The sequence below is a fragment of the Vulpes vulpes genome, chromosome 10 (genome assembly GCF_048418805.1).
Source record: "Vulpes vulpes isolate BD-2025 chromosome 10, VulVul3, whole genome shotgun sequence".
In the NCBI taxonomy this organism is placed as follows: Eukaryota; Metazoa; Chordata; class Mammalia; order Carnivora; family Canidae; genus Vulpes; species Vulpes vulpes.
Window position 1 is genome coordinate 3133423 of NC_132789.1, and position 25345 is coordinate 3158767.

Consider the following 25345-nt stretch of genomic DNA (forward strand, 5'->3'; position numbering starts at 1 on the left):
AGAGCTCATAAGGGAAAGCCCTCCACAGCCCGGGATTGCCGTCAGGCTCACAGAGGCTAAGGAGGGCTCCTAGGGACCCCCACCGCCTGGCAGTCAACCTTGTGTCCTCTCCTCCTCTGAGAACGGCCTAGACTTGCTTCTAATGAGCAAAATACAGCAAAAGTGTGTGGATGTCACTTGAGAGATTACGTAATAAAATACTCTGACTTCCATTTGCTGGCACTTCCTTTCTCCCTGGACCTTCTCACAGGTTTGATCTGATGGAGGAAGACACCTGGCAAGGAACAAGAAGCCGAGGCCCTCGGTCCTGTAGCCCTCAAGGACCTGAATCCTGCACGTGACCACATAGGCCTGGGAGTGGATTGGCTCTGCTGAGCCTTCAGATGAGACCACAGGTCCTGGTGGAGGATATGCCGACTGCCTTTTAGTGACAGACCCTCCGGAAGGGATCCCAGTGAGGATGTGCCTACCTCCCTCACCCAAGGAAACTATGAGATAATAAACAAGTTCTGAACTCATAAGCTTTGGGGTACTTTGTCACACAGCTGTAGGAAACAAGTGTGCTTGGCTCTACAGGCAGTGGGGAGTAGCCCTCTTTCCCCAGGGGGACTTTCATCATCCATGTCAATGAACACCCTTGAGTTGGGGTCCTTCTGGTCCCAGGTTTCCACCTCATTCAGGTTCCTTGATGGGGGGTGGCCTGGATCTGACTCAGTTTTCAGGGGACATCTGCTGGGCATAGCACACAGCACCTCCCATGGGTACCAACCAAGGCTTTCCGCAGAGCGTGGCGAGGAAGGCAGTGAGCATGAACACCCATCCATCAGCGGAGTGCTGGTAAGCAGGCTTTCCAGAAAAAAAAAGAAAAAAAAAAAACCTAGAAGCTCACCTCCCAGCAAACACACCTGGCCCAGAGCAGACCTCCCAGAAGACTCAGCACATAGAGGATTGCCTCCAGGACCCTCAAGAAGGAGCCACCACAGGGCTTCCTCCCTCACTTCGAGACTCCTCCTGACTGTGTCATGAAGAATGACTTACATGCACAACTTCACTGTCTCTTAATGAATACCTTCATTTTTATTTGTCTAATCAACACCAGTATTATGGGCTAGTCAGACTTTATGTGCATTTGGTTCAGGAGATTTAATTGTGCCTCTGGTCTTCTGCTTATACCCAGAGGACCCTGGCATGCATTTCTTTCTGGTTACTTCTTCACAAGTCGGAACATTTGGACACAGGACCCTCACCCCACATGCGGCACTAACAGTCCTTCTTGGAGTGATCAGGGGAAAGGTTGGTGTTTGAACCAGGGAGCTGCTCGGGCAGCCAGATGTTTTCCCTGGCGACCCATGAAAGGAAGGACCGCAGAGAGGGTTTACGATCAAAGAACTGGGTGTTTCTAAACAAAGTGGAGAATTGGCAGAATTTTCCTTGGCAGGCTTGTAGCATTTGTTGAAGAAAATGTGTCCAATGATGGGCTGCTTTTCCCTTTAGGGTCACTCCCATCAAGAAAATACACAAACAGAACGTGCCAAGAGCCCTAAAAATGATCAAACTTTTCAATTCTGGAGAAGCCACTTCAAGTGAAAAGAGAAGTAGATAAAGCTTGATGTGAAAGGTGGTTTACTGCCGCATTGTTTTTCATAAGAGTAAAAGTCAAGAACAACTGCAAAGTCTAAAGTCACGGGTATGGTTATTTAAGTAACGTTAAATCTATATGATGGAATATCACGAGGCCGTTAATGTGTTTTCGGGGACAATTTAACGTCAAGAGAAAATGTTTTCAGTAGAAGTGAAAGCATCTTAAAATCCATGTATAGATTACAATACCGGATTTATAAGATAAATAAACCGACTACGCATTTACTGCAGGTATAAAACCCGGGAAGGGAATGAAGCAGCACGTTAGCTGTGGGTTATCCTTGGGAGGCAGAACAGCGATATATTATTTAGCTTTTTTCCCTCGCATAACTGTGCTTTACAAATACTCTAAAGCAAGTATGTGTTGTTTTATACACAGCAAACGATTCCTTTAAATAGTAATCCAGCTCTCTGTGTAGAACCTCGCATAGCACACCCTTAGGTACCATTGTCATGGGCCATCACCCCATCTCGAAATCCCTCCTCACTGAAGCTTGGCTCTAATCCTGCACGACTCTGACACCAGCTCCGATGTGTGCATTTCCCTGCACCACCAAGCAGCCCTCAGACACCAGCTGGTGCCCTCCAATTCCACGTGATCCTGACTCGGTCCACCCGGAGATGACATCGGATCCCCAGGTAGGGGCTCCATCCCACGGGACTCCCCCCTCACCACCACCCCCTGCGGGTGCCAGTGGCAGGTCCAGGCTGTCACCTGAGCTTCTGACCCACCCGCTATAAACTCGAGGTTCCCCTGACTGCCTCCTTGGGTTTGATTAGTTTGTGACAGCAGCTGGCAGGACTCAGAGAAAGCTTCCCTTACTGGGTTAAAGGACATAACTCAGGAGCAGCCAGATGGAGGAGACGCACAGGGTGGACATCTTCACGTCCTTTGTCGGTGTCGCTCGCCCTGAATCCCCATGGGCTCACCTACCTGTGAGCTCTCCGAGACCTATTCTTTCAGGTTTTTCTGGAGGCCTCATTACAGGCATAAAACTAATTAAATCCCTGACCATTGGGAACTGAAGTCCATCTCCAGCCCCTCTGCCCTCCCGGGAGATGTTGGGGGTGGGGTTGGGGTGACCCAGGTGCTTTCTAAAAGTCACATCATTAACATAAGAAAAGTCACCTTTGTTGCTCTGATCACTCACTTGCAAAATTCTGAGGGTTTTAGGAGCTCCGTTCCAGGAACAGGGATGAAGACCAAATGCCTATTTCTTATCATAAAGCACAACATCACACCCTCAAGGAATGAGTGCCTGGAAGAAAGCAGCCTCTGATAATCTAGAGAGGGCAAGGGCAGGTAACACAGCCCAGGGACTTGAGCCCACGTGCAGAGAATGCATGAGGCCCGGGAGGCAGAGCAAACCATGCCAGCCTGCCTCTGCCCCAAAGCCCAAACAACAGACTCAGGACCAGAGCTGCGCCTGCCCCGCCTGGAGCTGCCAGATGGTCCTGCCAGCTGATGTAAGTGCCTCCAGGTTCCCAGGCCCAGGGGTTAATAGCTCTGCTAAGCAGCAGTTAAATGTGAGTGTAAGGCCAGCCTTACAGGTGGTGACCCGGTCACTGGACCCTGCGTCCCCTGTGCTTACCTGTTACGTGTGCTGGACCCCAGGCGCTGGCACAGCACGGTGGTGGTAGCATGCTTCCCGCCATTCCCCATCTCCTGTTTGACATCCCACTGCCGGGGCTCGCTGGTCTGAGTGCCCAGGATGTTCACCCCCTTCTTCACCTTGGCTCTGCGGATATGAAGACAGGCAAGAGAGAGCCACAGCGTTAAAGACCAGGCTTCTGCGGATGTGCCCAAGCTCCACTACGCTGCAGGCGACCACCCCTTGTCCAACTGTCCACATTTTCGTGGCCCATGTGGAGATGGATGGAGGGCACCAGAGGGTGGTGATGCAGGGGTGAACAGATGGAGTAGAAGGGGGACGACCCCAGACTCCCGAGCTGTGGATCTTGCTATCCAGATCTGAGGGGAAGTGTCCCTGGACAGACCCTAAACTGAGAAGTAGCCCCATTAAGTGTTCAAGGGGAGCATCCACTTGCCTTGGAACATCATTGTCACTCCTGGTGTGGGGTAGTGTCCTGCAGGGGGCATGTGGCAATGTCTAGAGACATTTCTCCTTGTTACCACTGGGTCAGGGAGTGGGAAGCCCAGGACGCAGTTAAACATCCTACAGTGCCCCACGCAGGCTCCCACAACACAAGCTCATTAGTCAGGGGGTGTGGTGGAGTGTGGCTGGGCTGGGACCCCCGTGCCCCAAGGCTCATGCTCTGGTTTCGCCACTTTGTCGCTGTGTGGCTCTGGGCCAACCTCTCTGTGCCACAAGTTCCCCTCTGTAATGGATCCTCTAATAAAGCTGAATGATGAAATGAATTCATGCAGAGAAAGAGATTAAAGTAGCGTGAGGCATACAGCAAGCACTTAATAAGCATTAGTTATTGCTCCATGACTTCATCCTGCTCTGGGTGACTGCTGGGCCTCCTTGGGGCAGGCACCGACCAAAGTGCACTATGTCAGGACTTGGAGAAAAGAAAGCTCTTCTCCAGGGCCCACCTTCTGGTGGGGGCTCAGCCTCCGAGAGCCTCAGCGTTCTCAGCAATGGACCGGAGAGAAGAGCAGTAGATGGACCACAACACCCACCTGTCCTGTCCCCCAAATCCCGCTCATAGGAGAAGCCCCATTTGTAAAGACGAGGTGGGGAGGGACTTGCATGGCTGCCATGGATTCTTTTTTTTTGTTTTTGTTTTTATTTATATTCAATTTGCCAACATATAGTATAACACGCAGTGTGCATCCAATCAAGTGCCCCCCTCAGTGCCCGTCACCCAGTCACCCCAACCCCCTGCCCACCTCCCCTTCCACTACCCTTTGTGTGTTTCCCAGAGTTAGGTGACTCTCATGGTTTGTCTCCCTCTCTAATTTTTCCCAATCAGTTCCCCTCCTTTCCCCTATAATCCCTTTCACTATTTCTTATATTTCCCATATGAATTAAACCATATGATTGTCCTTGCCATGCATTCTGAAACCCAATAGAAGGTGCAGGCAGGGGTACGTGGGAGCAAGCCTTCCACACGCAGCCCCCATGGTCAGTGGGAAAAGCCAGAACCAGCAGGGCTTATGCCACAGTCACCCGCCCCAGGGATCGGGGGTCTCAGCCCCCACGCAAGAGTGGATGAGGATCAACAAGGAAGATTCTCTGAGTCTGTTTATGAAGCAGCTAGATGCAAATATTTTTCCCCTTCCCACCCAACAGGGTGAGTGCAGAACCCCTAGCCGGGGCTGTGGGATCCTAGGGGAATTGAGAATGGGATTGCCATGCTGTCAGCAGAGTGACCATGTGACCCTATGCATAAAGATCATTGAGATTCCCAGCCTCCATCCCCAAAGCTGGGCCCTCGCTCCCCTGGGAAAAATGCGACATTCAGGCGGACATTGGGGCTTCTCCAAACAGCCAGCCAGGGCGCCTGGGCTCAGAGCTTCCCATGGTGGTTTAGTCCCTCATTCACTTACAGGAGCAGGGGACAGGTGCCGGGCACCAAGAAAAGTCTCCACATTATTCCAGAGACCAAAAGAAGCAAACAGAAAAGAAAAGCAACCTGTAGGAAATAGAGCCAATGCGGGAAAGACCATAATTTTAAAACCCACACTGTCACCCACGATCACGGAGAGATCAGAGAACATGCCATACTCATGAAACAAAAACAGGATGTCATTAAATTAAAATAAATAAATAAATCTGAAATTTAAAAAAAAGCACTCAGAAAAACAAACAAACAAACAAGTGCTTGGAAATTAAAAATGTCGTAGCAGAAATGGAAGGTCAGTAGACTGACTGATGGAGAGAGGAAATTTATCCCAGGTGGCAAAAAAACAAAAACAAAAACAAAAAAAAGCAAAGAAATAGAAATAGAGAAGATGAACAGAGAAGGCTAATTTGAGGTTCAATATTTGAATAACATAAATAAAAGAAAAAATAAAAGAAAATAATAATAACATAAATAAAAGAAAAAATAAAAGAAATAAAAGAAAAGAAAAAAATAAAAGAAAAAAAACAATAATCAGTGAAGTCATTCAAGAAATTTCCCCAAAGTAGAGGCCCTGAGTTTCCAGGCTGGATGGGTCCCCTTGGTGATGAGCACAGTGAGTGGGGACAGACCTGCACCCTGGCATAGGACACAGTTCGGGCTACAGAGGAGTGGATTCAATAGTCCTCCAGAGAGCGGGAAAGGTCAGGGATGAGCGTGGATTTGGAACTCACAGCAGCCGCTTTGGGATCAGTGGGGGTGTGATTCCCAACCTAGCCCTCTACACCAGCTGGATTATGAAGAATGTTTCTGGATGTGCAAGCTCTCCAAAAACTGAGCATCCTACGTCCTGAATCTGTGCTCCATCAAGAGAGGGAGCAACCCAGAAAGGCATCAGATGTCAGAGGCACAGGAAGCAGATCCCACACACAAGCAGAGGGAGGGTGGCTAAGGGGACAGCCCCCCTGGCTCCCCCACCCCCACCCCCGCCGTGAGCAGTTGAGTGTGGTAGCCATGCCCTCCAGAAACAGGCATTCTCCTAAGGAATTTGGGCAAAACAAATGCTCTGATCTAGGAGATCTAGACAGTCAGCGAAGAGCCTGGGAATATACAAGAGCTCAATAAACAGAAAACAAAGGAAAAGAATAAAACCAAGTCAGTTTTTAATCCTGAAGATAAGAAGTCATCACTCAAAAGAGGCAACATGATCATAATTTCATACTTGGTTTTACGGCGATGAGCACCCAGGCTTATATTATTTTAAACACTGAATATCAATCTAGACAAAATATGATTCTTATATTGGAAGGATGGCGATATGGAAAGGAGTGCCCCTATGGGGGGCAATATTTTGTCCTTTGTGGTGGAAAATGTATAGATATTGCCCAGAACAAACTCCAAAAGAAGGGTGGTGTATCCACATCTCTACGCCAGTCTGCAATACGGACATGAATTCCATATAAGGTAAGAATCTTGCCTCTGGAAGGAAAGAGAATCCTGCAGGATTTTTTTCCAAATCACTTTTCACTTCCAAACAGTTTGAAAGTTTTGAGATTAAGAGGAAGTTGTAAAACCAACCAACGCACCCCCACCACCATGGTCTCATGAACCCTTCCCCCAACTCCCCCGGGGATCTCATCTCACTGAAGTCAGGTGCAGACCTTGCTCAGATCTCACCTGTGCTCACGTGCAGGCTCTTCGTGGTGAGTAGTCATGGGAAGGACATCTCTCACGTAGGTCTGAGTTACCCCCACCACACCCAGAATATGGAACCACACAGTAAAGGCCAGAACAGTCAGGCCCTGGCGAACACCCCATCTGTGCTCTGTCACCATTGCCCTGTCACTTGGAGAATGCTACATACAGTGTTTACCAACAAACGCTGCAGAACTCATTGACTCCTTAGGATATACACAGAGTTTCAGCTTGGAAAATGACACACACACATGCACACACATGCACACACCTACCCCTGCCCCACTCCCCTCCCCGAGTGGAGGACACAAATCCTCATGAATAGGTCAACATTGTCAAGCAAACCCGATGCCGGCAATCACTGAGAGGGAACCAAAGGTTGACAAGCCCCATCTCCTCTTTCAAAGTTAGGGTGTCCTACTCAGCATCATCCCCCAGAGCTGCAAGAGCTCGTCAGCAGCAACAGGCACCTCTTCTTTGGAAACTTCTCCCAAGTCTTGCGTTAAAATGAGGTGCCGCACACACGTGTCACCTTGGTGCATGGAGACCAGGGCATACCTGAGGGATAGACATTACGGACACATCAGCACGCAAAAGCCCCCATTTGTCTCAAGACAGGGAAATCCACGCCCCATCAGTCTCTTACCAGGGACACCTTCTAACTTTACTACCCATAAGAAATGCCTCATGAAATGTGACTTTGCTTGAAATCCAGTTTTGCCACATTTGGATTTTGCTCAAGACTCCAGGTTTCACTGAAGCTACAAAGTGTTCTTTCCACTTAATAGCTTGCACAGATAGGAGGTCTCTTGCTGCCTGACACCATGGCTGGTCTCATCTGTGTGTCAGGTGGGAGGAAGACACAGGGTTTCAAAAGGCTGATTTTGTCAATTAGGCATTTTCTGTATGAGACCATTAGATGTCCCCTGGTACATCAAGGAACTGGCCGTTGCAGGAATCTGGGGTCCCCAGGGTGGAGTTTTGCAAAGAGAGCCAGTGTGGAGATGTGGTGGCATCAGAGGAGGCTCCATGAGGATGCCTGGCTTCGGGGCAAGGGGCCAGGAGCCAGCTGGCACGGGACAGGCCACTTCTGCTCAACATCTCAAAGGCTGGAGAAGGCGGTGGAGTGGATGCAGAAAAGCCGGCTTTGGGTCCAGCCTCTGCTGGAGATGAGCTCTGTGGCCTTGGGAAATCACTCCCTGGCCTCTGCTCCTCTTCAGCCTCTGTCTAGGGGGTGGTTTAGTTCAGCGGTCCCCAACCAAGGGTCTGCTGTTGCTGGGGTTGGAAGGTGAGTCAGGATGCTCAGAGACAGCGCCGCCGAACCAGACCGAGGTCGGCAGCAGTGCTCCCCAGCAGGTGCTGTGCAGGGTGCCGAGCAGCATCAACACAGGGCGCGGCTGTGGGCCTGCCCTGGGGGTGCTTCCCAGCCAGTCTGGGTGCCCCAGAGCCGGCTCATGCCGCCTGCACACACGCCTCAGTCTTTTAGCGTTCAACCCCAAACACGTCCCTCCCTCTTTTCAAAAGGTGCTTGACTCAAGTGTAATATAGGGATGATTAAATGTTACTTAAAGAGAATCAATGTTGAGTACAAATTCTGAACCCAGAAAGCCTAATTCCTGCCATCCGATTCATCTGTCTTGGGGTGAGCTGGGATCTCTACGTAAAATGCTCTCCTCAGAAGCTCTTCACGGCCACTGAACTTCTAGAAGCCACTGGTATGACTGCTGCTGGAATGAGCATCTGTGTGGCTTGAGCGGGGTTTAGGGGAGGGCTGGGTACCACTGATCTCTGGTCCTGTAAGGCTGAGTCGGCTGAACCTATGTTCAATATGTAAAAGAGGAAAAAATATAAATAGTTGCTATTATGGGTGGACTTGCACTCCCGTCCGGATCCGTATGCTGAACTCCTAGCCCAGCGCTTCAGAATGTGACCTCACAGACGCAGAGGGAATCCAGCTCCAGGGCAGCTATGGGGTGGCCCAAACACAAGGACCGATGGCCTCAAGTTCCTCGAAGAAGGGGCAGCTTGTAGATAGACACCCTACAGGGAGAGTGCCAGGTCAGGATGACGCCAGCCATCTGCACGCCAAGAAGAGGGGACTCAGAAGGAACCTTGATTCTGGACCTCTGGCCCCCCAAACCATGAGACATCACGCCTGCCCTTTCAGCCACCACCTTGGCACTTTGCTATGGCAGCCCTAGCAAATGAATACAGTTGCCGACATTAAAATAAAATCAGAAGAGGGGCGCCTGGCTGGCTCTGCTGGTAAAGTGTGTGACTCTTGATCTTGGGGTTGTAGGTTCGAGCCCCACGTTGGGTACAGAGATTACTTAAAATAAAATGAAATAAAATGCTCCCATGTAAAATTCTGGATTTCTGCTTTTTAAGCCACCGTGATGTTTAGGCATCCAGCAAACACTCACTGAATGTGGCACACGGTCCCATGTGCCCAGTGCTGATCTCGGTGAGAAGAATCCAAGGAGCCCACAGTTCTTCCCCCGGAGAGCTCACATCCAGGTGGGAGAGACAAACAATAAACCAAAACATAAGCAAAATGCACAGCAGGTCAGGTGCTGGCAAAGGTTACAGGTCAAAGTAAAGCTGCAGAGAGAATGAGGAGGGAGACAGGTGCAATTTTAAATGGGACAGCTGATGAGGGGAGAGGTGGGACATGGTGAGGCCCACCCATGTGGACAATGGGGGAGCCCCCAGCCAGCAGGGGAAGTCTGCCGCAAGAGGCCTGTGGCAGGCAGGGTCCAGAAGATGCCACCCACGATCCCTGTCCCTGATCCCTCAGCAACGAAACTGGGCCCTGCTCCCAGGGCCTCACAGATGCAGACGGGAATGGAAGACCCAGATCAGCTGGTCTCATGCTAGGGAGCACGCAGGTTGGCCAGACGTCCTCATCACAGCCCTGTGTAAGCTGACTTTTGTCTGGCTGGCAGCGCAAGGGGCTACCAGAGAGGGTCCACGGGTGACACGGTGCTGCCTGCAGCTGCTGCCCTTGAGAATGGAGAGGCCACGAGCCCAGGAACGGAGGTGCCTGTTAGGCCCTGAACGCGGCCCCGACCCATCATCAAGGATGCAAGGTCCCCAGCCCTGCATCCATGCATCCACTGGAAGTGAGTTTAGCCAACCACCCCAGGGGTCTTGGAGGAAGAGTCATCCCCAGAGCCTCCAGCCAAGAACCCAGCCAGGCTGACACCCGATTTCAGCCTCGGGAGACCCCAGCCCGGAATTCGGTTCATAGAGAATTTCAACCTAATAAACATCTGCTCTTTTAAGTTGTCAAATTTTTAGGAATCTGTTCCACATCCTGGAAAATGGCCCAGTATTGGAGAAGCAGCAATGAATCCCGGGCAGAAAACATGAGAATAGAAACCGCGGGGTGGGAGGTGGGACAGCGTCCCCCACGGAACGTGCCAGGAAGTGCACGTGCGCATGACTGGTCCACGCAGACTCAGCAGGCCTGCAATGCTGTTCATGAGTGTGTGCTTCCAGTTTGCTTTATCCACTGACATCAGGGGTTTTCGACTCAGGCTCTATTGATATTTTGAAATAGATACTACTTGGCTCAGGGGAGCAGTTCTGTGCATTATGGGATATTTGGCTGCGTCTACTCATGAAATGCCAGTGGCACCTTTCCTCAGTTGTGACAACCAGACGTGTCCCTAGACATTGCCAAATGTCTTTGTGTATGGGGGGAGGTTATCAAACCATCCTTGAGGGCAGCCCCGGTGGCCCAGTGGTTTAGCGTCTGCCTTTGGTACAGGGTGTGATCCTGGAGTCCCAGGATTGAGTCCCGCATCACCCTCCCTGCATGGAGCCTGCTTCTCCCTCTGCCTGTGTCTCTGCCTCTCTCTCTCTCTCTCTCTCTATCTCTGTGTCATGAATAAATAAATAAAATCTTTTAAAAAAAATCCTTGGTTGAAAGCCAGTGATTTATATGACCCCTCTTGGCACAGAGCAGACCATCCTCACCCCAAGGCATGGACCAAGTGACCAAACGTCTACCCAAGAACCAGTGTATCTTCTAGATGCTCCACTGCTGGAATGTTGCATTCATTCCTTCTGTGGAGACCCTCAGCAAAGAGGCGAACGTTGAAGGCTCACCACTCTCTGCCACAGAGCGGACATTTCCTGTCTTTTGCACCTGGCACACAGAGCCGTCAGCAGCCGCATGCTTATCCAACAGCTGGCTACATGAATGACGCAGCAAGGGGAAAGTAGAGACCAAGCTGCCCAAACCACAGTGCCTTTGGGTAATGTACATAGAAGGGGCTCACCTGCACCTGATGTCTATGGACTCCTCCAAGGACTGAGTGGATGGAGAGGAAGGCAGAGAAGTCCGGCTGTGATGAATGAACACCTCCAGACTTCATGGTCTCGGGTGCGTGCTTTCAGAGAGGGCTGCCCGGGACAAAGCTAAGAAGCGAGCAGCCTCTGAAACAGCCCGCCCCTGGACTGGCCCCTACAAGGAGATACCGTGATGCAAGATGATGACATCCCTGAACAAGCAGGGGGGCAATGTCCCCCTGCACATAGCTGTGCCTTCAACAACCCCCACCTACCTGGCTGCGCACTGCAGGGGTACAGGCTCCTGCTATATACTCATGACGGCTTCTGCAGCTGACAACAGAGGGGATGGCACTTGGCACGTAGTGCCTGCTGTGTATGAAGGCCTAACACACTGATCGTTTGCCCCTCCACGAAATAACACTTGCACATTTATGTTCACGTCCGTTCCACCCGGTAACATGCCAAGTCCCATGAAGCTAGATGTGTGGAGAGAAGAACCTGGGTTTCCCGGTATTGCAAAAACAGTTAAGAGAAAACAAACATTCACCTGTGATCTGGGTCTCTGTAGTGTCCTCTGTGCTGCTCTTACAATGTCCTCAGGTTGGCATGGCTACCCTGGGTACTGCGGGCTGGTGCTCACTGCAGGTTACGGGTATGTGAGATCTCCACCTGGGTTTCCCCAAGCCTTCCCCTCAAATTGTTGACATACCCATACACTCTCTGTGATATCATTTATTATTTTTCCTTAAACAAGCCACTTCTTTTTGCTCTAGCATAGTTTTTTTCAAAAAGGAAGTGCATGTAACAACCAACCACAAATGAAAAACAAAACTTTTTCAAAATGCACATTAAGATAAATACATGACAGTAAAATATTTAAAAAGCCTGTTCATGAATCGCATAAAGTAACATCCCATACTACCTGAATGTGCACAACAACACATTCAGGAAAGCACAGACATACACATAATTTTAAAATGCAGAGTTTTCCTTCATGCATGCAGCTTTGATACATGATCTTTCAGGACATGGAGGGAAGGGAAATCCAGAGGACCCTGTGTCATGAAAGTATTGAAAATGCTTTTTCGGCATTTTGTTGTCATTAATGTGAGCTGGTTCCTATCTCTCTGTCTCCCACTGGGACCCCAGTGAAGACCATCATCCCACTCCACTAGTAACTCTCTGACCTGCGGCAGCAGAGCCCTGGGGGACAGTGGCCTTGTGTAGATGGATCCCAGCTTTCTGTCCACTGGCGGCATCCTCTTGAATCATTCCTAAATTTCCTATTGGGGCAGCTCTCTGTCTGTCTACAGGAATGGAGACCGCAGGAAATGAGGGACAGACTGATTTCAAGGAGGTGGAAAATGTTTCGGTGGCCACTGTTGCAACTCCTAAAAGAACCTGTGTGTTTGTGTCTGTGTGTATGTATGTGTGCATGTGTGCACCCGTGTGTGCATGTATGCTCCTATGCCTCTACACATGAACATGCAGGCATGCACCTGTGTGCACATACGCGAACATGTGCTCCCATGCATCTGCATGTGTACACGTGTATGCATATATGTGTGCACACATGTGAATGTATGTGTGCTTTATGCCTCTACGTGAGTGTGCATGGATCTGTGTGCATACATGTGAATGTATGTGCGCACACGTGTGTGCACGGGCATGCATGTGTGCATAACCACTGAAAACCAGCTCCTTCTCCATGTGTAGAACTCGCTGCCCCTAACTGACGATGACCAGCAGTCATCGCCGGTGCATGTGGAACAAGCATCCTCTCCTCTCAGGTCCAGTAGGAAAGCGCAGCTGACAAATGTTTTCCCAGCTGAGTGGCTTGGGTTCATCTTCCGTTCAGCTTATCAAACACTGACCCCTTTGGCCATTACCTTTGCTGCCTCAAATCTGCCTTTGACGTTGGGTGCTAAGTAAGATGTATCAGTAACTCCACAAATGTTGGAAGCGCAGCCCCGAGCTCGGGGAACACTGAGAGTTCTCAAGCATGTTGTTGTTTCACGTTCTATTCCTTCTCCTCCTCCTGCTGTTCTGGTCCCAGGAAAGGATAAACAGGGCACAAGGGATGTCCCTTCAAAAAATAGACACCAATGTTCTGCTTTCACAGGTTGGCTTCTAAAAACCCCTGGTTCCACCTCCTCATACCCACTGTTCCGGTGTGTCTGCAAAACTTCAGGCTGGTCATTAGGAACCAGTGGTGCCCTGGCAGTCACATCGTGGGGATTTTGCAAGTCACTTGTTGACAACAGCTCTCGTTCAAATATATGTCATACAAATTTACAATGGAATAATCTATCACCTAGGTAACAAAGATAACAAGTGCTCAAAGCCCACCATTCCCTAATTATCCTATGCAGTATAGGAATTCCTGTGCTCTCAGAGCTGTGTCTACACGTTCCTGAGGGGGACACGCTTGGGCCATGCAAGGCTGCTCTACGTGTCTTCCCAGGGCTATCACAGTGGCAGCCTGAAACTGGCTGCAGTGAGAGTGTCTATGCCACATTCATTGGGGCACTCTACACACCAGGGTCTTCACCCCCCAGAGTGCCAGCTGTGAAACGTTTGCCTGCACACCGCTGCTGGCTGCTGACTGGGCCAGCACTCCACAGGATGAACTACACTGTAAGTGTTCCCAGCGTCACACATGCAACAACTACTTATTCTCATCGAACCACGCTGCATGGGACAGGGTGGGACATACTGATCTCTGCTTGGTAGCATGATGTGGGCGGCAGCTGCATCCCTGCATCAGGACAGCTCTACCTCCAAGGCTCCAGCTTGAAAGAATTCCCAGCCACTTGGTCATTTCCCCACCCCTTAGGCCTAGGGGTGCAAAACGGGTCCCTGCATGCCTCCACCTGCCTATACCTCTATAAACCACTCCTTCAATTGCAAATGATTTTCCATTAACCTTGTAGTGTGCCTTTTGCCTGCTGCTGGCACCCCGATGGGTAAGCCATCGGGTCTTCCATCTGTGGCTTGTCAGTTCCCCATTACTTCCTCCTACCTGGTAATGTTCACTCCATCGTTCACAATGACAAAGAACCTCTACCTGTCCCTTTACAACAGCAGATCTCATTGTGTCTCCCCTGCTTCTCGGAGTTGGACTGCTCCAAGTCACCACAGAATCTGTACTGTAACAGATAACATACTCTTTCTTGGCATTTTAGTAACACACTTAGGGCTATCTCTTAAGTTTAGTGAACCTTTATGGATTAAAATAATTCACCAGAACCCAAACAGAAGAACTATCGTGACAAATGCCTCTTGGGCTAAAGAAAGTAGAATTTGGAGCATGAGCTTTATTTGGTAGTTGGCCATGATAGCACTTGCTCTACTGTAAGAAAAACTGGCATTGACTCAACTGTTTTGGACTGAAAAATTTCAAGCGAATATAGACAGTATAACACGCACCCATTGGTCACTTTCAATGACTGTCAACATGGAGCCAACCTTCTTTGTCTATCCCCTTCAACGATTCCATGCTGAGATATTTCAAACCCAAGCCCAGATATCTTGCTGTTTCACTTGTCAATACCCCAAGATCTAACAAAATTAGTAATTTCCTAATGTAAAAACTTCCCTAATTATCTCAAAGATATTACTCGATATATTACTGTTCCCATCAGAATCCAAACAAGGCCAATGCATAGCGTTCAGTTGTTATATTCTTAAGTCTCTTTTATTTTGCTAACAGTATCACTTTTCCGTTCACTCAGGTGGTTGATATATGTATTTTTTAAAATACTAAGTCATCTGTCTTATAACATCCACGTGCCGTCTTATCCGGTTGTGTTTTTGCACTGCCAGCCGATCAGTCCCTCCACCCTTGTATGTTCTTTCAATCGGTTGTTGGAAGTGGAAAGGTGGTTACATACGCATCAAACGGTTTAGGAGCCCTGCTCCTACCTACATACGCATCAAACCTCAGGAGCCCTGCTCTGTGTTTCTTATTCTATCAAGTGCTGAGTCCAGATGGTGTCAGCATACACTAAAATATCTTACGTGTGTACTTCTGGGAGGAGCGGTGCTGTCACAAATCAGTGTTAACCAGGGTGGGGCAAGAGGAGATACACCTGTTACAAATGCTGGCTGGTCACCAGTTTGCCATGACTTTGAGAAGAGGCAGATTTCTGGAAAGGCCAAGATGTCAAGTGAACTTTTAGCTTTGAAATGAGAAGCCCTGCAGAGTCCCAGCAGTACAGGGCAAGTCTTCCTGAGACAGGGAGTCTATCCTTACAGCCCTTTAAGCAAAGATCTTTCATGCTGTCCCATGGAGGGGTCCCACTGCCACCCTGCTATATACTATGTGCCCCCAGCATCACTCGAAGCCAGGCTCCCAAGCAGAGGGTCTCAACCAGGGGAGACGTGGCGAAGTCTGGAGATGTTTCTGGCTGTCACAAATAAGAGATGATACAGCTGATGTCTAGGGGGTGGAGGTGGGAAAGGTGCTAACCATCCTACCATGCACAGGACAGCCACACGAATAAGGATGACCTGGCCTCAGCTCTCCGTGGTGACAGACTGAGAAACCCTGCCTTCAAGCCAAGCACCCAGCCAGCTGAGCAGTTCTGGCACATGGGAGGCATCATAGTCTCACTGCCAGAATAGGTTGCGTGCACTCCTCCAAGACACTACGTGCATCTGTTGCTCTGAGATTACTGCGCTGTGATCCCACGTGTACAGACCGTAAAGAATTTTTATGATCTCACCTTATCAATTTTAGAGAGTATGCTGGCACAGGGCTAATTTAATTAGCGGGGAATAAACCATCAGGAGGATAGTTCATGCTGCAGGCCAGGAGAGATGCTCTGGGGGGACCACGGAGAGCGAGGACGCCGAGTCCCAGAGGTGGAACTCACCTGGATATGTCTGAATGCCCGCCAACACAAAACCAAACCAAATTATTTCTGCTGCTTTAACTCACTAGAGTCTGTGGAGGCAGGGACAGAGCCATGCACTCAGTGCTCTGCTGTGTTTGTGAAAATATCCGGCAACAAACAGCTAACACTTACTACTATAATTCCCAGTATCAGCCAGGCTGTCTGCAAAGTGTTTCCCATGTGTTACTTGAAAAACAAACAAAAACCCCTTCATATGTCACCAGGGATTGCAAATTGAAACAACAATGAGAAGTCACTGTCTACCTATCAGAATGGCCAAAATCCAAAACATGGACAACGCCAGATGCCGGTGAGGCTGTGGAGTAATGGGAATGCTCATTCCCTGCTCGGGGGGGCGAGGGGGGGGGGAGTCCATGGTGCCACCACTCTGGAAGACGTCTGGAAGTTCCTTACAAAACTAAAACATTCTCTTACCATATGGTCCAGCAATCACACTCCTAGGTATTTCCCCAAAGGAGTCGAAATTTATATCTGCATAAAAACCTGCATACAGATGTTTATAGTAGCTTTATTCATAACTGCCAAAACTTGGAAGCAACCAAGATGTCCTTCAGTAGGTGGATGGATAAACTGGGATGTATCCAGACAACGGAACATCATTAAATGCTAAAATGCAGTGAGTGATCAAGCCATGAAAGAGGCGGAGGAACCTTAAATGCACATCACTAAGTGAAAGAAGCCCGTCTGAAGGGACTGACTGCTGTGTGATTCCAACTAGGTGGCATTTTGGAAAAGGCACTACTATGGAGACAGTAGAAAGATCAGTGGTTGCCAGGACTTAGGAAGAGGGAAGGATGGATAAGCAGAGCACAGAGGATTTTAAGGAGACTGAAAATAGTTTGTATGATACCATAATGATGGATATGTATCATGATACATTTCTTCAGACCCATGGAATGTGCGCCACCAAGAGTGACCCCTCAGGTAAACTGTGGAGTCTGGATGATAATGATGTGTCAGTGCAGCTTTATCAGTTGTAACAGGTGTCCCGCCTGCTGGAGATGCTGATCCTGGAGGAGGCTGTGCATGTGCAGGGGCAGGGGGCATATGGGAAATGCATGTACCTTCCTTTCAATTTTTTCATAAACCTAAACCTGCTCTAAAAAATTAAAGTCTTAAAACACAATAAAGACTTCCTAACCATTCCACTGAGTAGATTCCATGACTACTATGCTCCTTTTTAAACAGGTGAGAAGGGGATCCCTGGGTGGCGCAGTGGTTTGGCGCCTGCCTTTGGCCCAGGGCGCGATCCTGGAGACCCGGGATCGAATCCCATGTCGGGCTCCCGGTGCATGGAGCCTGCTTCTCCCTCTGCCTGTGTGTCTCTGCTTCTCTCTCTATCTCTCTGTGACTATCATAAATAAATAAAAATTAAAAAAAAAATAAAAAAAAAACAGGTGAGAAAAAAGAGATATAGAAGCAGAGAAACTTGCTCAGGATCACACAGGGATGAGAGCCACAGAGCGAGCATTTGATCTGAGCAGTCAGGCTCCTGAGTTAGAACAACCAGACTACCCTGCCCCTCGGTGAAGGGACCGGTGAGCTGTTCAGAAAGTGTTGACTTGAAAACATGGTCCCCCAGGCCATACCTTTTGCACTGAGGTGGGAAAATCTTCTGGGGAGATCTCTCTCTCTCTCTCTCTCTCTCTCTCTCTCTCACACACACACACACACACACACACACCGCTCTTAACTTGATAGGCAACTACACTATACTTTAGTCAAGAACCAGTACGAAAGGACGCATTAATAATAAAAACCAAAAAGGGCAAAAGAGCCCATCCATCAAGTCTGTAATGGCTCCTTAAGTAACTTCTTGCAGGTAAGTGAAGTCTCCTTGAGGCTCGCTGGCCAGGCACAAAGGCACTTGGGCAGGAGGCGAGGCTGCAGTGCAGCTGGTCCATCAATACTTGATGAGGCTGACCTACTAACTCGCCCCTGCAGGAGCCCTGCGTCTCTCCATAGCATCACTTTCCCCAGCAACGTGGTGCAAGCTCCGTCCTCATCGCCAGCTCAGGGTGGCACAGAACACTAAGGCTCCCACACTGGGGCAGCATCACCGAGTAGCCACTCTCTTGAGGCCCTCCCGGTGCCTTGGGGATTCATCTTTCTTTTGTTCTTACATGGGGTGCAATGTGGGACATGGCAGCCAGCCACTGAGGCTTTCCGATTCCTGCACAAGCTCATCCATATTCGCTTCTCTGCCACAGCAGAGGCTCTCTGGGGAGGGGGGGTGAGCGGGAGGACCCTCAGGAGGGGTAGAAGCTGCAATCTCTCCCTCCAGCTTTCCAGGAGGTCCAATGTGTAGCCAGGGGGATTGAAAGCATGAGCTTTGGGGTCTGCTGCCGTGGTTCGAATCCTGTCTCCAACACTTCCTTGACGCTTTCTACCCTTGTTCATTTATTCAAAGCCCTGCATGGTTGGTCACCCAGGATCTCCCACTCACCTGCCTCTTTGACTTCATTTTGCAACGCTCACTCCCTACAATCCCACCCTGCCAGCGCCTGGGGCTCCTACCTCTGAGCTTTGTTCTTACTATTCCCTCCTCCCGCGTGCCCTTCCCTCAGACATGCACATGACTGGCTTTGCTCACACGTCACCTTAGACACATCTTCACAGAATGGGACCTGCTCTATCTTCTCTCTTTATCCCACTTACTCATTGCCCATCCTCTTTATCGTTGCCTGACATATATAATTGTTTACTTTTTGCTAATGTGTCTTCTCCAGTGGAACATACACTTCATCAGAGCAAGGACCTCACTGCTTTGTTCACTGTTGTATTTCCAGAGTCTAGAATAATGCCTGGAACGTGACAGGTACTCAAAAATATTTATTGAACAATTTTAATAAATCTTCACTTCTTGAGTGATTGCCCTAAGGCTGACATTGTACTCGGTTTCTGAAATACATAGATAAGACCCTAAGCCTCATGGCAGAGAGCTCATTCTGTGCAGTTCCATATTCCGGGTGAGAGTCTGTTTTCTGTTCCCAGCCAAGTCGCTCGTGGAGGCTGGTGCCAGGAGTCCTGCCATCTTTGATTGTGAGCTTCCTAAAGGCAGGGCCATATTTGTGTGGTTCCCCTGGAATGGAGTCAAATACAGGCCCCGTTGATGCCAACGGAGCCCTCCGCGCCATGGACAACCAGTGACCCCTGCTGCACTGCAGACATCCCAGCCGCCCTGCATGCTACAACAGGAGGCTTTCCCAAATCCCAGGGGGCTAACTGCACAGCTCAGCAAACCTAAGCTCTGTCTCATGCATTTGAGGCACCGTGAAGTTAAATCACTTACAGCTAACAAGGGGCAAGACAGCTGGGCTTCAGGAGCTGTGTTCTTAATTCTTGCACTGCAAGGAATTGTATGTCTCTCGGGAGGACCCGGACAAAAGTCAAAGCATGCATTGACTGTCATCGACCGAAAGCACGGTTTTGGTGTTATTGACTAGGAAGGTTTTGTGCTGAAAAAAAAAAAAAAAATTGGTATAAGGAATGCTTAAGAAAGAAAGATCTTTAACTGTCTCAAAGCACAGGGTGTATGGAGGTCAGCTCCCCCTGGGTTGATGTCTCCACGAGGCTCCTGGGTTTTGTCTCATGGTTCCATAATAATTGCCAAAGGTGTTAGTGTCAAAGTCTTCAACTACCATCACAAGCAGGACACAGGGGGACCAAGGCATGTGAATGATGGCAAAAGGCTTTGTCTTTGGAAGACTCTGTCTCAGATACAGCGGAAGACTTATCTTTATATCTCATGGGCCAGAAGACCATCCCAGCTAGAATGGGAATTGGGAAAAGGACTAGCTGGAAAAAGAAAGTGGGCTCATAGGATCATGATTCACCCTGGGATTCAGCCTACCTTCCTGAGATCAAGGCACCTCCTCCTACAAGCTTGGCATGAGCAGACTCCTGGTAGCGGTGAAGGAGGGGCGACCACTCCTGGGCACTGAATCAGGCCCCTGAGGATCCCGCCTCACCAATATCCCAGTGGGATCCTCCAAGTCAACCTACAACAATTGCCACCGTGGACAAACAGAAGGGAAGATTCGTCTTATCCTCCACTCCTCAAGGAAGGGCATTCCTGTGTCCGTGGGGCGCTTTGGGCAAGAGTCTCATGAGCAGTTGTGACAAATAGCATTTCTTGTCTGGGTGAGCGGGCAGTTGCGCTTATAACCTAAGCCCAGATATATGTAGAGACCAGATGTGTCATCTATAGGGAATTCTGTTACTGCCACGTGGGCCCTTTCTGTAAGAATAAAAGAAAATGAGAGCAAGGAAACCCACCTGCCCCAAAGCCTGCTTCAGAAGGAAGTTTCAGCCTGAAACCCCACCATGACTTTCCTAGCACAGAATCTTAATGAGTAGGCTTTGTTTCTTCCCAATTCACAAATATTTGTCTGTAGCTTCATTTTGGATGAATTGTGCCCTGTAGTTTGTCTCTGGCATTGGAATTACATTTTTGGTCAAGAAAAAGGTTGAACAAGGAAAGAAAGGAAGGACACCTGGGGCCTTACGTGACATCGTGCACATGGGCGGTAGAGGTCACAGCAGCAGTGGAAGGGCTCTCTGCAGAGAAGCCACGGTTGGCCACAGACCCCTCCCGTGGCCCACAGACAGCATGCAGCACTGACATCCTCAAAAGAATGCTGTGCCACCTCCACGACCCCGAACGTGATAAAGTTGTACAGAAGCTAGATTGTGCCCCACACGTTCCCCAACTGTTTCCAAAAGGTCCCTCACATCAGGGATACAGCTGACCTTGACTAACAACCCTCTTCCATCCTAATTACAGAATGCCACAATCCTCCAAGGAATCCATGTGACATTCTCTTAGCGCCTCTAAACTTGTACCCACCGTAACTACCCTATGCCCTGGCCACGGAGATGAGTCCTAACTCAATCTTGGTTGAACAGAGTTCTTTACGGATTTTTCTGAAAGGGTAACAGTAAAGAATGTCCCCTTTCAAAACTCATTAAGCTGGAAGATTGTGGGGCTGAAGCTGTTGGGGGCATCTGGTCTACCTTGTGGAAATTTAAGAAACAGTGAGGGAGGCAGAACCGTGAAACACCATTCGAGTCCCTGCATCCAGCTCTGCGTGAATCTAGTGTTACCTCCAGACTTGTTGGCTGGGAGAGTGAGTCAGTTTCCTTTCTTAAAAAAAATTGTGGTACAACGCACATAACACCAAATCTGCCGGCACAACCATTTCAAGCATTCAATGGCATTAAGTACATTCACACGTTTGTGCAGCTGCCACCACCAACTCCAGAAGTTTCTCTTCTTCTTGAACTGAGACTCTGTCCCCATTCGATAATTAATTCCTTATTTTTGCTCCCCTAGCCCCTGGCACTGGCCATTCTGCTTTCTACCTCAATGTACGTGACTCCTCTGGGTGCTTCACATACGTGGAATTATACAGTATTTGTCCTCTTTTGACTGGCTTATTTCAGTTTGTATAACATCCTTGAGGCTCATCTATGTTTCAGCACTTGTCAGAATCCCCTTCCTTTTTAGGACTGAATAATATTCTAGTGTTTGGCTACACTACATTCTGCTTATTCACCCACTGATGGGCAGACTTGAGTTGTCTCCACCTTTTCACTACTGTGAATGATGCTTCAATGAATATTGATGTACAGATATTTCGCAGATACTTCGAATCCCTGCTTTCAATTATTTTGTATAAACCTCAGAAGTGGGATTTCCTTTTGTTTTTGCTTGAATGGCTTGAGTTAGGATTCTGCTGCCTACAACCAAGAAATCCTAGTTAATACCAATGGAATCCCAACATCAATAACAGTGAGGATAACAGCATTGTCCCAAGCAGAGATCTGGCCCGGCTTGCCTTTACCAACGTCTCAGGAATCCCTTTAGATTGACGTGAAGCAAGTCAAACCTCAGCCGATATTTCCTAAACAGATGTGTACTCCAAAATCTGCAGGAACTGTTCTGACTTTTCTGTTTGCCGATGAACCGGGTAACAAGGCATCACCACGTAGACGTGGGTAAGCACAAGAGAGTAGATAAACATCAATTTTCCAAACATTAGACACACAAATGATTCAAACTCCAGAGCCTCTGCAGATGCTGGTCCTTCTTCCTAGAATACTTCTCATTCAGATCTTTCTGGGATTGGCTTATTCTGGTCATTTGAGTCTCCGAGCGGCTTGATTCCCTTCCTAATGAGACCCTCCCAGCCCTAGTTACTAACTGAAGATGTCTTATTTATGTTTTTATTTTTTATAGTGTGTCTTCCCAGTAGAATATAAGGACCATGAAAACAGGGACCTCCCCTTGTCTCCTTCATGACTATATTTTCCCAATTAAACTGGGTATTCCATAAATACTTACAGAAGGTATGAACGAGCATTCAGCGAGCATTGCAGACACTGCGCTAATCACTGCTGAGTGTTGCATGTAAACTGCTGGATTTCCTGTGACCAGGATATGGTGTAGCTCCCAGCCTGGGGAAGGGGGCAGAGATGGTCATGCAGGTATTAAGTGTTTGGGGGACAGAAGGGCAAATGTCACTATGGAGGGGACCACACAGCAGTCAGTGGTCCTCAAAAGGTTCTCCGAGGTGCTCCAAGGCTCCCCAAACCCCCTTTGGAATATCCAAGAGGTCATCACTTTCCCAACTATATACCTTTGTGAGCCAGAGGTTCTTTATGCACTTCAACCACAAAATATCCCATCAGCTTGAATGCAGAAGCAGTAGGAAAATCTAAGTGCTTTTGAACACACCCAGCTTTGTAAAAATGTAAGGCAGTGAAACGTCTCACTGAGTTCACTTTAATATTGGGAAACAGTTATTTCTCATGAGGTATGTTATTTGTGCTAACATGCAATGGCCACACATGGATGTATTAAATAAAATATTACTTTTACTACTTGTTGTAAAATCGATTTTTTAAAAAAAATTATTTTTAATACTGTAAGTAGAGATGTATGTGACCTACATAGGAAGCTGCTTTTTTTAGGGGGTTCTCAATGATTTTTAAGAGTATGAAGGGGAGCACCTGGGTGGCTCAGTGTGTTAAGCATCTGCCTTTGGCTCAGGTAGTGATCTCCGGGTCTTGGGATTGAGTCCCACAATGGGGGGGGTCCCTGCTCAGAGGGGAGTCTTCCTCTCCCTCGGCCCCTCCTCCTGCTCATGCTCTGTCTCTCAAATAAATAAAGTCTTTTAAAAAGAAAGAGTATAAAGGGGTCCTGAGACCAAAGAGGTAGAGAACAGTGGTCTAGGCACACAGTAACAACAGAGAATGTCCTTCCACCTGAGTACTATGCAAGAAAGAAAGCAGGACAACTGAATGGATAAAGCAAAAAAGAAGCACTAATAGACCACAGATGAAGATGGTCTGCAGATTAAGCATAATCTCTGCAACTGCTCTGCTCTGCATACAACAGCAAATGAGGAAAAACATATATATATGTATATATATATATGTTTTATGTATATATACAATATCTGTATATATGTGTGTATATATTACATATGTGTATAATATATAAAGAAAATATATATAAATGAGAAAATGACATGACCAGGCAACATTAACCAGGGGCTCTGACAGAAAGTGTACCAGCTACAGGCATTGCACAGCAGCAAGAGGACAGCTCTGCCTGGGGAACAGTGAACAACTGGAAAATTCTCATGGAGAAGGACACGTTTGGGGCTGGTTTTGTGAAGAGCCGATCTAGAAACCCATTGCCCTTCTCAAAACAGAGCTGTGCCTGCAGACGTCCGGGGGTGGAACCTGAGTTTGCCTGCAGAGCCCACTCCCTACCTGCCATGTGCATCGCTAATTGTTGTGACAAGATGTTACAAGAATGAGCATGAAATCACTACAGGGCATGTGCACCCTGGTGTGCTTGAGCTGGCATGGGGTTCGGAGCGCCTCCCCCGTTGTCTGACCATGTGTCAGATCAGTGTGTCCCAGCCTGGGTCTGGAAAACAATCTCCACAGTGCACACAGGACACAGTTCACATAAGACCCGGGAATCAGAGAACAAATAGCTTGTGCACTTAGCTACGTGATAGGATAACGACTTAGTTCCGTGTCAATTGTTGATGTCACTGCCCTTACCTTCCTGGGGAGCATCAGGGCAGCGAAATTCCTGGGCTCTAGCCTGTGACGGATGGGATTTAATACTGGCTCTGCTGCTTATGAGCTGTGCAACCTTGGGCAAGTGGCTCAGTGTCTCTGGGTGTGTGTGTCCAACTATAAAAGCTGGGCTGCCTGGATGCACCAGGTGAAGCACTGGCTCGGCTAGTGGCCAATGGGCGCCAAGTAACCAAGTTCCCTGCCACTGCTGATCCTGTACCAGGATCATTATCATGGGGTCCTCCATGTAAAGACTCATTTTGGAAGCCCCCCCCCCCAGTTCCTGCCTCCTTGCTGGACTAGTTCAGGGCGCCAACCCCTCTTAATGGAGAACCCCATTCCACTTAAGTTGAAGAGCCAGGCCATTGGCTAAATGAAACTAACCACTAAACCTCAAGAGTGTGTTTCCTTGAAAAGGAGGGAAGTGACCTCCCTCTGCAGTGAGGGGACAGGTGTGGAATCAGCTCGCTCAGGCTCAGACCCTGCTCTACTCTGTGAGACCTCTCTGCAAACAGGGGCAGGAGCAGGACTGAGGACACAGGGTACTCGGGGGGCAGGTGGACAGGACACAGAGAAGCAGGCTCTCAGGGCTCAGTGGTTCCCCTCAAATCTCTTCCAAGATGCCATGCTGAGTGGGAGGGGTCTTTGCGGACAAGGTCAGGTGTTACTGCAGGGTGACAGTGACAGGCCAACCAGATAGAGGGTGGTGGTCCCTCCAATCAGGCAGAGGCGTGCGTGCCTCTGGGGCTGGAAACTGAGTGGATGCTGTCATTGGGCGTAACGAGTAGCAGTTATCTCAGCTGCAATGAGCAGCAAGTGAGAGGTGATGGAGGCAGGCATTGGTTGGAAAACCCCTGGAGATGGGAAGACAGCAGAGGTCCAGCCAGGCCCACCTGCCAGGATAGGGCTTCCAGAGGACCCAGCAGACACCTGACATGCTTGCCCTACCATGAACTCCTCACTCTCTCTTACCAGGAGTCCTTGATTTTGTCCAAACTTCAGTGACCAATTATTCCCAAGGAGTTGGGCTCCTTCCTCCAGCCCTGGAAGGGATCGTGTGGAGATGACAACCCACGTGCAAGTCCCTGTCCCTCTCCAGTGACTGGTTTAGGAACAGGCCTACAGTATAGTTTGGTTAGTGATGCAGGAGGCTTTGTTAG

The 25345-nt window shown here is 48.9% G+C and overlaps 1 protein-coding gene across 1 annotated transcript in view; it reads right to left on the reverse strand.

Moving 5' to 3' along the window:
• TMEM132C (transmembrane protein 132C) overlaps nt 1–25345 on the reverse strand; it is a 303059-nt gene that overhangs the window by 104365 nt on the left and 173349 nt on the right. Inside the window, exon 3 of the mRNA XM_072722665.1 lies at nt 3234–3380. Within this exon, the coding sequence (XP_072578766.1) occupies nt 3234–3380 (147 nt within the window). The remainder of the gene's footprint in view (nt 1–3233; nt 3381–25345) is intronic.